Source organism: Cynoglossus semilaevis, chromosome Z, assembly GCF_000523025.1.
Source record: "Cynoglossus semilaevis isolate Cse_v1.0 chromosome Z, Cse_v1.0, whole genome shotgun sequence".
Lineage (NCBI taxonomy): Eukaryota > Metazoa > Chordata > Actinopteri > Pleuronectiformes > Cynoglossidae > Cynoglossus > Cynoglossus semilaevis.
Window position 1 is genome coordinate 19,595,139 of NC_024328.1, and position 15,331 is coordinate 19,610,469.

At 40.1% G+C, this 15,331-nt stretch overlaps 1 protein-coding gene across 1 annotated transcript in view; it reads left to right on the forward strand.

The window, feature by feature from the left end:
• adgrv1 (adhesion G protein-coupled receptor V1) overlaps positions 1-15,331 on the forward strand; it is a 109,245-nt gene that overhangs the window by 46,153 nt on the left and 47,761 nt on the right. The window contains exons 54-83 of the mRNA XM_025053295.1: positions 195-417; positions 502-706; positions 854-1,000; positions 1,340-1,595; positions 2,037-2,239; positions 2,454-2,630; positions 3,437-3,604; positions 3,693-3,872; positions 4,114-4,278; positions 4,381-4,501; positions 5,424-5,547; positions 5,655-5,793; positions 5,876-6,061; positions 6,140-6,375; positions 6,540-6,688; positions 6,781-6,979; positions 7,387-7,606; positions 7,686-7,925; positions 8,011-8,160; positions 8,606-8,826; positions 8,905-9,184; positions 10,651-10,794; positions 10,922-11,093; positions 11,477-11,618; positions 11,721-12,289; positions 12,369-12,632; positions 12,767-12,884; positions 12,975-13,146; positions 13,946-14,188; positions 14,273-14,680. Of these exons, the coding sequence (XP_024909063.1) occupies positions 195-417; positions 502-706; positions 854-1,000; positions 1,340-1,595; positions 2,037-2,239; positions 2,454-2,630; positions 3,437-3,604; positions 3,693-3,872; positions 4,114-4,278; positions 4,381-4,501; positions 5,424-5,547; positions 5,655-5,793; positions 5,876-6,061; positions 6,140-6,375; positions 6,540-6,688; positions 6,781-6,979; positions 7,387-7,606; positions 7,686-7,925; positions 8,011-8,160; positions 8,606-8,826; positions 8,905-9,184; positions 10,651-10,794; positions 10,922-11,093; positions 11,477-11,618; positions 11,721-12,289; positions 12,369-12,632; positions 12,767-12,884; positions 12,975-13,146; positions 13,946-14,188; positions 14,273-14,680 (6,221 nt within the window). The remainder of the gene's footprint in view (positions 1-194; positions 418-501; positions 707-853; positions 1,001-1,339; positions 1,596-2,036; positions 2,240-2,453; positions 2,631-3,436; positions 3,605-3,692; positions 3,873-4,113; positions 4,279-4,380; positions 4,502-5,423; positions 5,548-5,654; positions 5,794-5,875; positions 6,062-6,139; positions 6,376-6,539; positions 6,689-6,780; positions 6,980-7,386; positions 7,607-7,685; positions 7,926-8,010; positions 8,161-8,605; positions 8,827-8,904; positions 9,185-10,650; positions 10,795-10,921; positions 11,094-11,476; positions 11,619-11,720; positions 12,290-12,368; positions 12,633-12,766; positions 12,885-12,974; positions 13,147-13,945; positions 14,189-14,272; positions 14,681-15,331) is intronic.

Here is a 15,331-nt window from a genome sequence, read left to right on the forward strand (position 1 = left end):
TCTTGCTACCTGGGAAACCATTGGTTTAATCTTTTGTGTAAATAATTAGCAGCTGTTAATTGTTGTGGTTTTTGTGGTTCATTTCAATTGGCTCTTGGGCTTAGTTTTGTATTCATGACATGTCTTCAAAATTTTATTCAGCTTTCCTTTTGAAATCATCATCAGTGAATTATTTATTTATTTATTTTTTACAGCTTATGTTCTGCTCAGCGGGAGGAATGGCTCCTCTCTTTACTCCTGGAGAACTGATGTTGGTCAGTTTGCTATGATTTTGAGGGCCCCTCCAGCCATTAGGTTCCTCTCCTTGATCGTCCAAGACCTCAACACCACCAAGATCTTCTTGGCTTCCTCTGAGGACAATGGTTCTACAATTTACGAATTCACTTCTGTCTCCAATTTCTCTGACTTCATACCAAGGTACCTAGATTATTTCAATATAAGTTTTGTCTCTGAAAGCAGACCCAGCAGCTGTAAAAGACGTCTCCATTTCCTCACTTTCAGTTTTGGAGTGTTGCACTTTGCACCAGGTGACAGAGAGCTGGAGATTGCAGTGAACGTCATTGATGATGACATCCCTGAGGTCCAGGAGTCTTTCCAGGTTAACCTGAAGAATCCAAAGGGTGGGGCTGAGATTGGATTTGGTGGTCAGGTGACCATAATTGTCCCAACCAATGATGATGCCCATGGTATCATTGGGTTTGCAGAAGTAAGACGACACACAGTCAAATAGCATTTTCTATCGTCTTATCAAAGTTATTGTATCATAGCTATACTGTTAGCAAAGATGCGCTTGTTTAATGCATGACTAAAGATATTTTTCAAGGACAAATATTTTTCCTCTGAATCTTTGTAGAATTCTTTGTCCGTGGAGGTGGAGGAGTTGGAGCAAAATAATCCGATTTCTCTAAGTGTGGAGAGACAAAGGGGGACTTTTGGCAGGCTGACTGTTCACTGGGCTGCGAGTGGCAGTGTGACAGATATTTACCCTACTTCAGGAGTAGTGAGTTAAACCTTTAACTAGGGCACTGACATGATTTGTTTGTGTATAGTTTTCAAATATTTGTTTTTTTTTTTTTTTACAAAATAGAGCAGACATTGTTTTGAGTAATTTCTAAAGTGCACCAGGGGAGTTCCCACTGCTACGCTAAATAACATAATACACCTGTGTCAGCTCCTACTACTGTATATTTTACTGTGATATACTTAACTGTAGGCAGAAAGTACAAGTCGGTAACAAAAGAAGAAAACAAGCAGGGGTTAAAAGAATGCAGTGTCATTAATATACAGTATGGTACTAGTTTGGACACATTTGTTTTAAAAGTGTTCATCTCTTCCTTAGGTTACCTTCTCAGAGGAGCAGTCCCTGGCTATCATCTCACTGGTTGTTATAGCAGATGGCCTCCCAGAGCTTAGAGAGAGCGTGACCATCACCCTCATAGATGTCACAACTGTGGAGCTTCAGGACCAACAACAGGCTGCAGTCATTGACAAGCAGCGGGCACAGGCTAAACTCATCATTCTACCAAATGGCTCCCCCTATGGGGTGATTGGATGGCATCTGGACTCCCAGTTTACCCTCACACAAGAACCACAGAGTAATTATCTAATGCCTGTCCATCAGTGGGTTTGGTTTGGACTCCAGAGGAAATTTGTCTTTTTAGATTATTCATGTTATTTTTTGTATTAATAAACAGGTTCTTTTTTAATTCTCAATTAGTTATTTCCTCTTTCTGTTCCATTATTTGGGAACTAACCTGCCCTGTTTTCTTCACGAGGTCTCCTAAGAGACTTCTTTTTGGTAATCACTTAAGGAGATTTACTGTAAAAGAGATTTTGCAATGATTTCCCGAATGTGCAGCATTTTATTTGGGATTGATGGTAATCTGTGTATTTGAAACCGGCCCTAGAGTGTCAGAAATGGGGATAGGGAAGTACAAAGAATAACTCTTAAAACCTGAGAAGTTTATTTTCTCTAAATATTCCATTATTTGTTTTTAAACAAATTTTATTCTGTTTGTTTTTCTTCTAATCCACAGGAAGTCCTACTAACGTGACCCTGTCTATAGTGAGGGAACAGGGCTCTTTGGGTGAGATAGCAGTCCATTACCAGACCCTACCTGCTCTGTACCAGCCACCCAATAACCAAGCCACAGCTGGAAAAGACTACATCCCCAAAGACAACACTATCATCATGATAAATGGCGCTACTGTGGCCATTGTCACTGTCACAATCCTCCCGGTAGGAACTGAGTATTACTTGATGAAGTAGTGAATTAAATGTGGTAAATGAAAGGAACTTTATTAAGAAACCATCTTTCCCACACTCTTTTGAAATTATTTGTTCATAAAAGGCACAAACTATCACCACATTTATTGTGTTTATCGTATACAGCTTAAATTTGTCATACTACAAGATTCATTAATATATATTTACTTCATTTGTGGTTTCTAAGGATGACATCCCAGAGCTGGCAGAGAGTTTCCTGGTAAATATCACTGGTGTGGAGCTGATGTCAGGGTTGATCGGAGCAGGGCAGCCCACTGTGAAGAGACTCAGTATGGAGGTTGCAGAGGTCACCATTCAGGAGAATGATGACCCCAGGGGGATTCTGCAGTTTAATGTTTCTAAGGTGAGCCCAGTGTCATCTTTAGACAGCGAGAGAGAGAAATTTGTGTTAGAGATTCATCAACTCATCTGTGAATTCACCTGAGGTTGAATTATTGAACTGGATGAAGCAGTATTTTACAAGTATGTTCACAGCCTTGTCACCTCCCGCCTTGACTATTGCAACTCCCTCCTCTTTGGTCTCACCCACAAGTCTCTTCATAAGCTCCAACTGGTCCAGAACTCAGCCGCCCGCATCATTACTAGAACCCCTTCCATCCACAACATCACTCCTGTCCTACAACAGCTTCACTGGCTCCCGATCAAGTTCCGTATTAACTACAAGATCCTTCTGCTCACATTCAAAGCCATCCACAACTCTGCTCCACCATACATCTCAGATCTTCTTCATGTCGCTGTTCCCTCCCGCTTCCTCAGATTGTCCTCCTCCATTCATCTGACTGTCCCCTCCTTCCGTCTCACCACCATGGGGTACAGAGCTTTCAGTCGCTCTGCTCCCCAGCTCTGGAACTTTCTACCCCCGTCTTGAGGAACATCAATTCACTGCCACAATTCAAGTCCGATCTTAAAACTGATCTATTTAAAATAGCCTTCTCCATCTGATATTTCACTGCTGTATTTTAACTTGTTCTTAATGTTTTATATTATTATTATTATTATTATTATTATTATTATTATTATTATTATTATTATTATTATTATTATTATTATTATTATTATTATTATTATTATTATTATTATTATTATTATTATTATTATTATTATTATTATTATTATTTTTATTACAAGTGCAGTTTAAATATTTTACAGGAGCTGGCATTTGAGATACCTCCACCAGACAACATCTTCTTCCTGTCAGTGGTGAGACTGGCTGGTACAACTGGAAGACTGGTCGTCTACTGGGAAGCTCAGCCAATCACTGCTCAGCATGATGATTTCAGCCCCTCTTCGGGAAACATCACCTTTCGAGATGGACAGGTAGAAGGATTTTCCAGACTACCAACCTAACACCTTTGTGTTATGCTGATGCTGACTAAAGCTTTAACCTCCTGCTCTATTTCCTCAGAGTGGGGCCAGAGTTGCCCTCACCATCCTGGATGATGAAGAAGCGGAGAGTGTAGAAAGCTTTAGAGTTAATTTGTTGCGTGTGATTGGTGGAGGTCGACTTGGAGATGTGACCTCAGTAATCGTCAGTATTCCAGCCAATGACTCGCCTTTTGGACGATTTGGATTCCAGAAATTAGAGGTGAGGTTTTATTTATTACCACAATGAAATGTTCTATATTACTGTTTTCAGGTAGCTGTGGTTTTAGCTATTAAAATACCGTCTTCCAAAAATAAAATGTTGGTACTAAAGTAGTAAATTGAAATGTCTTAAATGGGTTTTAATCAAACCTCTCATTGTTGAACTATTATTTCTTTTTAATTAATTCACTTTTTTTCTTAGTTTTTGACTCTCAGAGATAAGATGTTATTAATTATTTTAGGGTACTGTCAGTGAGCCTGAGTTTACGGACGACCCTGCTGCTGTGACAACACTAACAGTGCTGCGTAGTGCAGGAGGTGAAGGAGCTGTGACGCTGCTGTGGCAGCTGGAGGATCAGGCCAAGGACGACCTCTCACCTTTTAATGGAACACTTGTTTTCACAGAGGTAAACATTAATGTACATCAAAGATTACATCGTCAGTGAACATGTAGCATACAGTTTCCTAATTTTAGAAAAATTTAACCACCAACCTTTCTCATCTTGCAGACTGAGTCTGTGAAGACGTTTGTAATTAAAGCCCTCGCTGACGCCGTACTGGAAGGAGAGGAGCATTTCACTCTCAGGCTGTTTCCAGCTGTGAGCGACGCAGTCATCGACCACTTGAATGGTTAGTCTAATAAATATTATACAAATAAAGCATTTGATTTATTCAGTGGTTTATAAACACATTTAGAATAGAGATGTTTTCAACTGTTTATTTGTACATGGTCACAATCAAAACAAACGTTTTACCACTACAAGTTAAAATTAAAACAGTAATTAAATCACCAGAGGCATGCTTGACTGTGAATGTGCCGACACCCTCCTGTGGCCACAACCCCATGTCCAAGTGGATATTTAAGTAAGGAGTCACTCTAAATTAAAAAAACGTTATCAACCTACAGCAGGGTTTCCATTGTATGTATGACTGTGAATTATTTACAGCTACACAATTTAATTGTTAACCTGATGGGACAAACGCAGGATCGCTTACAGACCAATAAAATCTCATCATGAAGCCCTTGATTGACAAGACTGACACTAACATCAGTATAAGATATTTTAGAAAAAAATTGTAAAATATAATAATTAAAGAAATAGTTTTGACCACCTTTTCTGCTCTCAGATTCTCCTTTTACAGTAGGTAGTGCATTGAGAACTCCAAAATGTTGCCCTTTTAAAAACTGAAGACCATTGTTCTGCTGTGGTGTAAGTGACTAAGTGCAGCTCTGGGAGGGATGAAGGCCACATTTGAAAGGAATAAGTTACCAATTAGCTCAAAAACGTGCACTGACTGCAAGTACTTAGCATTGATTTCAAACTGTCTTTAATTTTCAGCCTCTTTCTGAAGGAATAAATTCCATTTAGTTGTTAAAGGAGCAGTGCATGTTTTTCCAACTTCTGACTGCTGATTTTCTACGTTTTGAGCAAACCAAGACTAGCATTTTAGTCCTGAATGTCTTCAAAACTTGGAATTCAGTAATCTGTGCATTATTTAAGTGTTGTGGTGTGCAGTAACTTTATATTGCTGTTGTCCGACACACTTGCAGACATGGTCACCATCACCATTAGAGCAGACAAAGCTGCCCTTGGGATTATCGGAATAGCAGATTTCTCCAGGAAGGTTATCATAGGGGAACCTCAGGGAGAATACAACGGTACATCTGTGGTCAGGTAAGCTTTGTACCTTAAACTACTTTTAAACATTTATCTGCTTCCATCTATTAACTATAAAGTTAAAGATGTGAAAACCACTGTGTCCATGTATGTGTTATACACAGCATAGTGCGTGGACCAGGAGTGTATGGAGCGGTCCAGGTGTTCTGGAACATCACACCAGCTGCCGATTCTGAGTTTGAATCACTGTATGGCACATTGACAATGAGAGACAGACAGTCTGCTGCCAACATTATCCTCAAGGTGCTGATAAATGAAAACAACAAGATCAAAAGTGTTTTCTATAAAGGTTCCAACATTTGGCTCACATTTGTAATGATTCCAGGCCTTAGATGATGAACTCCCTGAGGAGCGATCTGAATACCAGCTGACACTGACATCCGCAACTCCAGGACTAGAGATAAGCCCTATAGCCAGGCATGCTACGATCTTTATGGCTGCTAGTGACAATCCCCACGGCCTTTTCTCCTTCACACAGCAGCGAATCAGTGCAACAGAAGAGGATGGCATGGTGAGCAACCGAAATTGAGTATTTACACTTGAGTCATAAAACACAAATTCATCATGATCATTTTCATTTATCCCTCAGGTAAATGTGACCATATTCCGCTCTTTAGGCAGTCTGGGCAGTGTACGGTTGACCTATGCGACCTCTGGTGACACTGCAGTCAGCGGAATGGACTTTATTCCAGCTTCAAAACAAATTATTTTCAGTCCGTATCAAACTTCACAGCAGGTCACACTGTATATTGAAGATGACAGTCTTCCAGAAGGGCCTGAGAGATTCTTCTTTAACATTACTGGAGTGGAGATTGTCAATGCCAGGTAACATATCATGCTGCTGTAAAATGGAACTCTTACAAATATATGTTTGCGTTACAAAAATATGTTTTGTAGTGTCTGAAAAGAAACGTTTTTTTTTTAATTATGAAAATATCATATTGTCGTGACCTGTAACTCTTCTTCTTGTGTCTCCCTCTGGTGGTCAGCTTTATAAACTACACAATGATAGAGCCAGGTCTCCAGCTGGACCAGCCTCCAACTATAGGCAAAAACTCTTCTCTCACTGTGGTCATACTGAAGAATGACAACATAGAGGGGATTCTGGAGTTCAGACAGGACTATGGCAATTTTACAGGTAATAGTTTAAGGAGTTAGATATGACAAATATACCTTAACAGCATTTACTACATTTAATCCCTAACTTCTTTTTTTTCTTTTAACCCTTAGTGGAGGAAGGAGTTGACAGTGTGCTGATTCCATTAGTGAGAAGAGTGGGAACCTATGGCGACATCTTGGTTCAATTTAGCTCAAAAGGCTTAAGTGCAACCTCTGACCTGGACTACATCCTTCGTGATGGCTCAGTGATGTTTACCCACGGCCAGAACACCAGCTACATTAACGTTACCATTATAGATGACCTGGAGAGGTAAGAAGGTTTTATCAGTCAGACATCATCTCTTTCTTATATACAGTGTAGTAATAATACATCACCTTATCTTGAAAAAAAATCATCATAACAACCAACAGAATTATCAACATCAAAAATGTTCGAATATTAAAGTGAGTAATAAGAGAGAGAAAGATTTATATATATTTCCTCTCAAAATATTTTTAAGGAAAAATCAAACATTTGGAATTTAATCTTTGACATATGGTACATAGAAATAAAATTATGTTACTTTACTTGCAATCCAGATCACAAAAAACATCTTGGTAAAGTTATAAAATGAAATTAATGTAAAAAAATATCCATTGTGATCTTGCAAAAATATTTTGTAATTAGTGATCTGAGGTTGAATGCAAAACAATCACAGTTTATTTCGTCTTCTCCAGTGAAAATGCAGAGACCTTTGAAATCCTGCTTATCGGGGCGTCAGGAGGAGCAGTTCTGGGATCACGGCGTGTTTCCACAGTCACCATCTCCAAGAGCGACTCTTTGAGTGGTTTGGTCCGTTTCGTGAATGAGAGCCTGATCACTGTGGTCAACCCTAACTCCACGATCAGGCTCAGTCTTATTTTGGAGCGAGTAGGAGGCTTGGTGGGCAATGCAACGGTATGAAGAACTGACACTAACATCTGCTGCTCTTCGTTTTACTTTGCCTAGGACAAACAAATGTATGAATTCAATACAGGTTACATGGATCATTCGAGGTCCAAACAGCAGAGAGGTTCTTCCAGCATCCAACACAGACATTAGAGAGCCAGTGAACGGGTCTTTCTTCTTCGTGGATGGAGAAAGAAGTACACACGCCATCCAGCTGATGATTCTCCCTCACGAAGAGGTGGAGGTGGCAGAGATGTTCATCATAGAGCTTAACATTTGGTCTGGGGAGATGGATGTAGATCCTCAGGCTGGTGCAGTAACCCTGAAGGTAGGTCATAGTGTTGATGTGTTTTTTTTTCTTTGAGTATCAGGATTCTTTTCAACATGTTCTTAGCATGTGTTTAATCCTCCAGATCGAGAAGTTTGGTGATCCAAATGGTATCGTCCAGTTCACTGTGGATTCTCTCAGTGAACGGGTCTACAATGAATCTACAGAATCAGAGGGAGTGTTCAACATTTCCCTCTTCATCACACGCAGAGAAGGGGTCGTGGGTAACATCACTGTATGTTTACATGACTATTAATCCAGCTGCCATTCTTTATTCTTCAAGTTGTAATATATTTCATCAAAATGCAATAATAACCCTATTCATTGGAATAACTAGTTTCTGTTTCTTTGCTGAGTTTTTCTTATGGTTTGTGTAAATTTTTGATTTTGTTCGACTTTAGGAAATGGTCTGAAGGTGTAGTTTCAAAAACAGCTACAGGTCCTTGGTTTTATAAATACAGGCCAATCTGGTGACTGATGTGTAGTATCATTGTGGAGGACATTGTGGAGGGGACAAGCATCTTTAATAGCTTTGTGTCTACTAAGCATAGCTGTAATTTCATATTTTCACAGGTCCATTAGGAAATAAAGAAACATTTGTTATTCTTATGAAATTTATTGTACTTTTTCATCCCTATTGTCCTTAAAGGTATATATTTTAAACTCCACTCTCACCTCAGGTTTACTGGAAGATACAGAGTGACTCAGACATGTCAGGAGACTTCCTTGTGTCCGCTGGCTCAGTGAATATTCAGGAAGGCCAACGGGAGGGTGAAATTCTCCTCAGCCTGATGCCTGACATGGTTCCAGAACTGGATGAGCTGTACACCATCCATCTCACAGCAGTGGAGGGTGGAGCGACTCTGGTTGACAACCCAAACCTCCTGAAGGCCCACATCAGGTACTGTACAGCATATGCTTATAACTTTACTTGAAATTAAAGAACAAAAACAACTTCAAAATTTCCTTTTCCCTTTAGGGTTCTTGCCAATGATGACCCCCACGGTGTCTTCTCCCTCAACCCTGAACAGCAGACTATAGTCGTAGCAGGGTCAGGTCCAGAAGTCAGCAGGGCTCTTGTGGTGAATTTGACACGCTTGGCTGGGTTGTTTGGTAACGCTAGTGTGGGCTACAAAATCACTGGAATGACAAATGAAGTGATGGACATTGAGGACATACTGGGAGGACACTTTGAGGGAAGAGTGTTCATGATTGAAGGAGAACGATTTGTTAGTCTGACTCTACCAATCAGCAGCCAGGTGAGTAAGAAAAGGAAGTTAATTCACTGTAACCAGAGTTATTTTATTTGTTTATTTTAACAGGGCTCTCAATATCAATGCATCAACCACAATGCTTAATTTGTGAAATAAAAAAAAATATATTAATGTATTTTATGGTATGAGGAAATTACAAAAACTCTTTGGCCAAACTTTGCTGTCCACTTGCTTATCAGAGCCCAAAGTGGAAACACATGTATATTGAACCAAACCAAAAGTTTTTATTTCAGCGAAACAAGTGGAACTTGTTATAAAATGTCAGACTCAAATGTGGAGCTGTCAATTTCAGGTCAGAAGCTCAGTGACGATAATTCTGTGGCTGACAAGCTGACCGACACAACAATTTTATGGCTGTATATTAATAATTCAATCATTTAAATTAGTCACAAATGACAAAATTTGTCATATATATATATATATATATATATACAGAACCTAGAACCTAGAGAGGTGGAGGTTTAAACTAGAAAGAAGAGGAATGAAGGTCTGTCCCAGCAAGACAGAGTACATGTGTGTAAACCAAAGGGAGAACAGTGAAATAGTGAGGTTACAAGGAGCAGAGGTGGTGAAGGTGCAGGAGTTTAGGTACTTAGGATCAACTGTTCAGAGCAGAGGAGACTGTGGAAGAGAGGTGAAGAATAGAGTACAGGCAGGATGGAACAGCTGGAGAAAAGTGTCAGGAGTGATCTGTGACAGAAGAGTGTCAGCTAAGGTGAAGGGAAAGGTTTACAGGACGGTGGTGAGACCAGCCATGATGTATGGTTTAGAGACAGTAGCAATAGGCAGAAGACAGGAGGCGGAGCTGGAGGTGGCAGAGTTAAAGAAGCTAAGATTCTCCTTAGGAGTGACAAGAGTGGACAGGATCAGGAATGAGGTCATTAGAGGTACAACACAGACAGGAAGGTTTGGAGAAAAGGCTAGAGAAGCCAGATTGAGATGGTTTGGACATGTGCAGAGGAGGGACAGTGGATACATTGGTAGAAGAATGTTAGAGATGGAGCTACCAGCTAGGAGACAAAGAGGAAGGCCAAAGAGGGGATATATGGATGCAGTGAGGGAGGACATGCAGATAGTTGGAGTCAGAGTAGAAGATGCAGAGAACAGGGAGAGATGGAAATCAATGATTCGGTGTGGCAACCCCTGAAAAAAAGAGACTAATCCAAAAGAAACAGAAGAAAGTCTACAATTTGTCATAAGAATTAATAATTGTGATTAATCCACATATTAAATTTTCAATTGTTTGACAGTGAAAGCATATATAACAAATCTTAAACCTTGTTGATTTTAATAAAATGTCTTTACTAGTTACTAATTTGAATCAATTTGTTTTCCCATAAAATAATTGAAGGATACAAAAATTCTTCACCAGAAATACAGAATAGGATTTAAAAGTTATTGTTTCTGTTTCGGCACACGTTCCTAATTTTCATCCTGCTTTTCTCCTGAAGGTATTTCTGTCAGTTGGTGAGATTTTCACTGCACAGCTCACAGATGTCAAACTCATCAGCCCTGTCTCTGGCTCACCACCTCGTCTCCTTCTTGAAGCCAGCGTAGCCATGGTGACCTTGCCTGAAGAAGCTGCCAGCTCTGAAGTGAGTTGGAGTTGTGGTTTTTTGTGAAAATTGATGAAATAAAGTTGGTTTGACTTACCATTTTAGATAAAGGTTTTTGAAAACTCATCATCTACTTCATAATTCTACTTCCACTTGTCTTGTACAGGTTGGTTTTGCCTCAGTGGCTCTGCAGGTTTCCAGTTTAGAGACAGGAACATGTGAGGCAGTGGTGGCACGGAGAGGTGTGTTTGGAGACATCACAGTGCACTGGAATGCTGGTTATCCTTCAGGTCAATCTTTGCCTGGATTTAGGAACGGAAATATCACCCCAAACTCAGGTAATTCACACTGTTAGGTAATCATGATCATACAGGCTCAAAGTTGAGCCAGTTTTGCCTTCACTGACCTGAAACCACCACTATGTTGTGATGCAAGGGAGTTCCACTTTTCCCCTAAGCCCAGTCTATTCTGAAGACAACAGGTACAGTGTACCTGAACATGTGGCTCAGTAAAAACGCATAAGAAGTCATGTGATTTTTCCTAAGCTCAGATGCACCAGGAGAAGTGCTAACAGCAGGCTGCAGCTTTCCACTGCTCACATATGCTGTTCCCATCAAACTATAAGCCATATATAACAGTTGTTTCTATTGTTTCTACCACCAAACTAAATTTGTAAAAGTGTGTCAGCATCTTTTTTTTAACTCCTTTTCCTTGTCTTAAGGCTCTTTGACTCTTGTCCATGGTGAGAAGTCTAAAGCCATATCCCTCACAGCTCTTGCTGATGTGTTAGAGCCAGTGTCCTATGCGATTCACCTCACTGCTGCCACCTCCAGTGCTGGTGCTGCCGGTGCGGTCAAACTCAGGTAATGACACAAAATCATGGAAATTTCACAACTACAGCCTGCGTTAAAAGGAACTGAATATATTGCGCAGTGTTATCTTGATGATTCTTTTTTTCTCCACAGGTCAGGCTTCACCACAGCAGAGGTGGAGCCCTTGGGTGTTTACCAGTTCACTCCTGATTCCAGCCAAATAGTCATTGCTGAGGACATCCAAACTATAACACTGTATGTTCAGAGACTTTATGGTTCTCGCGGTAATACCACCTACATTTCATATACCACAGTATCAGGCAGTGCAGTAGCAGGAGAAGATTTTCTTTCAGTGCCAGACGGACGTTTGGTCTTCAACTCTTCTCGCCAAACCAATGCTTCGTTCCAACTTTCTATACTTGATGACTTATTTTCGGAGCCAGATGAGTCTTTTCAAGTCAACCTGAATGATGTTCAAGTCATTGATCCAGATTCTGTTTGGGCAGACGTTTACCCTCGTCTTAACCCTCAGCAAAGTGTTGCCACCGTGACAATTTTGGCCAGCGATGTGACAGGTGGGATTCTGAGTATTGGACCTGGACTAATACAAGTGCCAGAGGACAAGGAAGAGGAGACACAGCAGGAGCGAAAGGTGGTTCTGAGGGTGCGGAGGTCCAGCAGCGTGGCCGGAGATGTTAGGGTTCGAGTCCAGGCCTACGGAGGTTTGTATTTAGATTTTAATTATAGAATCGAATCCATACTTCCTCTGTTTTTTATACATTGTTTCACTTTTACATCCAGAGGGAAGCTCCACAGCTCTCCCCTTCACTCTGGATCCTGTTGGTACCCTTGCAAAGGAGCTGGAGGACTTCAGACTGGAGTCCACCATAGTGTCTCTGCAGGCCGGTCAGAACGAGACCGAGGTTATTCTCCTTATCCTGGATGACGCAGAGCCTGAAGGACAGGAAGTGTTTTTTATTTACCTCAGTGAGCCAGAGGGAGGTGCTCAAATCACAGACACTTCATCTCAAGGCTTTGGAGCTTTCTCAAAGATCACTATTCTTGGTATGGTTTTTCTTCATTTGTCTCTTTTGGCTTAAAGATTAATGTTTCATTTTAGTAAACTGGTACAGTACTTATTTTACACATAGGTTGGATTACATTTAACTGTCATTATTTTCCCTTTTTGCCTACACCAGGGAGTGACTTCCATAATGGCATCATAGGATTTAATTTGAACTCATTGACAGACAAATTACTTGACGAGGACTCAGAGAACAGAACGACTGTCCTGTTCCTACAGAGGCAAGAAAACAGGTAGAGACCTTTTTTTTCCTGAAAATTGTTTGTGTTTTAAAATGATGTTTAATATTCATGATGATCTTCCCTTGTCCTGTGGTGGTTTAGAGTCTTTGAGAATGTGCAGGTCTTCTGGAGAGCTACCTTCAGCAAGGCAGCTCCACTTCTGGTCAGTGGTGGAGTTAATCTGACTACACAGCTGTTACACACCTCAGGAACAGCACTGTGCAGGAAAGGAGAGACGATATGTGCTTTGACCCTGGAAATTCTCGATGATGAGGTGAGAGCAGAGGTTACACATGAGCTCCAGAGATGTTGATAAATGTTGATTTAATCCAACTTTCAAATTGCCCTTATGGAAGTAAACCTGAAGGTATTGACCTTTATTGACTTAATAATAATAATAATAACTTTATTTATATAGCACATTTCATACATTCAAATTTTCTAGACATGCCAAGTGATCAAAGTCAATGTCCCATGGCAGCAATGGGGGTGAGGAAAAAACCTCTGGCAGGGATGAGTAAAAAACTCCCTTTTTCTAGGAAGAAACTTGATCGATGATCGATGCATCTTGACCTGGGATATTGACTTGAGTTGAGAATATGCTTAAATTTGACTAGCTGATTATAAACACCATGCGTTCATTCCCTCCCTGCAGCAAACAATACGAACACTTGTTACTTCAATTCTCCAACTTTGTTCCCACTGAAACAAGTTATTCTACTGGTTTTAAGTCTACTAACTATGATGCAGGATACCTGCATCTGTGGTGCTTTAAACCATTGCAGCAAAAGTTTATTCATTCTTACCTATACCCAAAATACCCAGAAAGTTGAAAACTCAAACTACTTTAACTACATTCTAGTCTCAAATAGTCAAAATTGTCCCCACAACGAGAAAGAGAAAATGGACACAGAGGGTAGGATCCCTGCAGATCAACACAACACCAGACCCTTGTATACGATGTAGGGTGCTTATAAGACAATATGCTTTCTATACGTTTAAAAATAATTATATGTCGATAAATGCATGTATTTGAGATATGATTATAATAATACATAACTTTGTGGCTGAAGGAGCCAGAGTACCAGACGTGGTTCTTGGTGGAAATCTATCAGGTCGGGGCTGGAGCTGCCCTAAATGATACTATCCGTTTTGCCAACATCACCGTGGTGGAGAGTGACGACCCACAAGGCATAATCTACTTTGCTGTGGGCCACAGGCTGCCCACTATTACCTTGATGACCACAAGGTTGAGTCTGCAGGTCTACAGACTAGCCAGCACAGACTCAGTTCTGTCTGTAAATTATCGCACTTTGGTAGGTTTTACTCATAATGGAAAAAAAAAATCTATAGGTGCTTATTGAATTATTCACAGTCTTGTTTGTGTTTTTCTTCACCAGGAACTCGACAGAGAAGAGGTTGTGGGTCCTTTTCTCATCCACCCTGCTACAGAAGGGAGGGATTTTCCCAAACAGGAAGGCCAAATAACCTTTCCTACAGGCCAACGTAACACATCATTGGAAATTTACCTGACACCAGATCTCGCTTCGTCCAAGCCCACGCCAAAGCGCTTCCAGGTGGAGCTTCACAGTGCCACAGGGGGCGCACAAGTGCATCCTCAGTTCGGGCTAGCGAACGTGACTGTGGTGTCAAATCCAATGAGTGAAGCTGTGTGGGCTGTACTTGACCAGTTACATCAGCCTCTCAGCTCTAATATTTTAAACCAAGTGCTTCGAGGACTGAGCAGTAAAATCATTGCAGCTGTCAGTCCTGAGCAGATGACGGCCGTGCTGGAAGGTCTGAGGATGGTAAGGAAAGGTTATTGAATGAAGATTATTGAATGAAACATTTTTTTAAATGAAATCTGTAATTGGAGATGCAGGTTGTTTTGTCCTGATTTGTGTTTTTTATACAATCAATGACATGTTAAAGTAAATGTCAACAACAATGTACCTGCTGTTGTTTCCCTTAAACAGTAACAGGATCCTTCAGGGGTTCTAGGTTAAAGGTTCTAGATTCATTCATTTGAGTATATGAATATTTTAAAAGAACATCATCTGAATATATATTTATATATATGTTATTTTTACAAGTCTTTCAAAAAGTCTTTCAGAAGTTATTTTAAAGTAAAAGGCTAATCTAGTCAACTCAACTTTGAGCCTGTATGATCATGATTACCTAACAGTGTGAATTACCTGAGTTCGGGGTGATATTTCCATTCCCAAGTCATTGTTATATTTAGCAAAAATACACTTAAAAATAATTTGATGATAAAACTAAATATTTTCAAAACCAGTTTGACAGTAATTAAATACACGTGGGAGAAAATACTACAAGTACAAGAACATTTTAATGCATTAAGATGAATAGAAAAATAAATTTAGTATCAGCAGAGTGTTGCCAAATAAAAGAAAAACATGTTTTTATAGGAAAGTTACATTAGTTGCATGATACTGTGC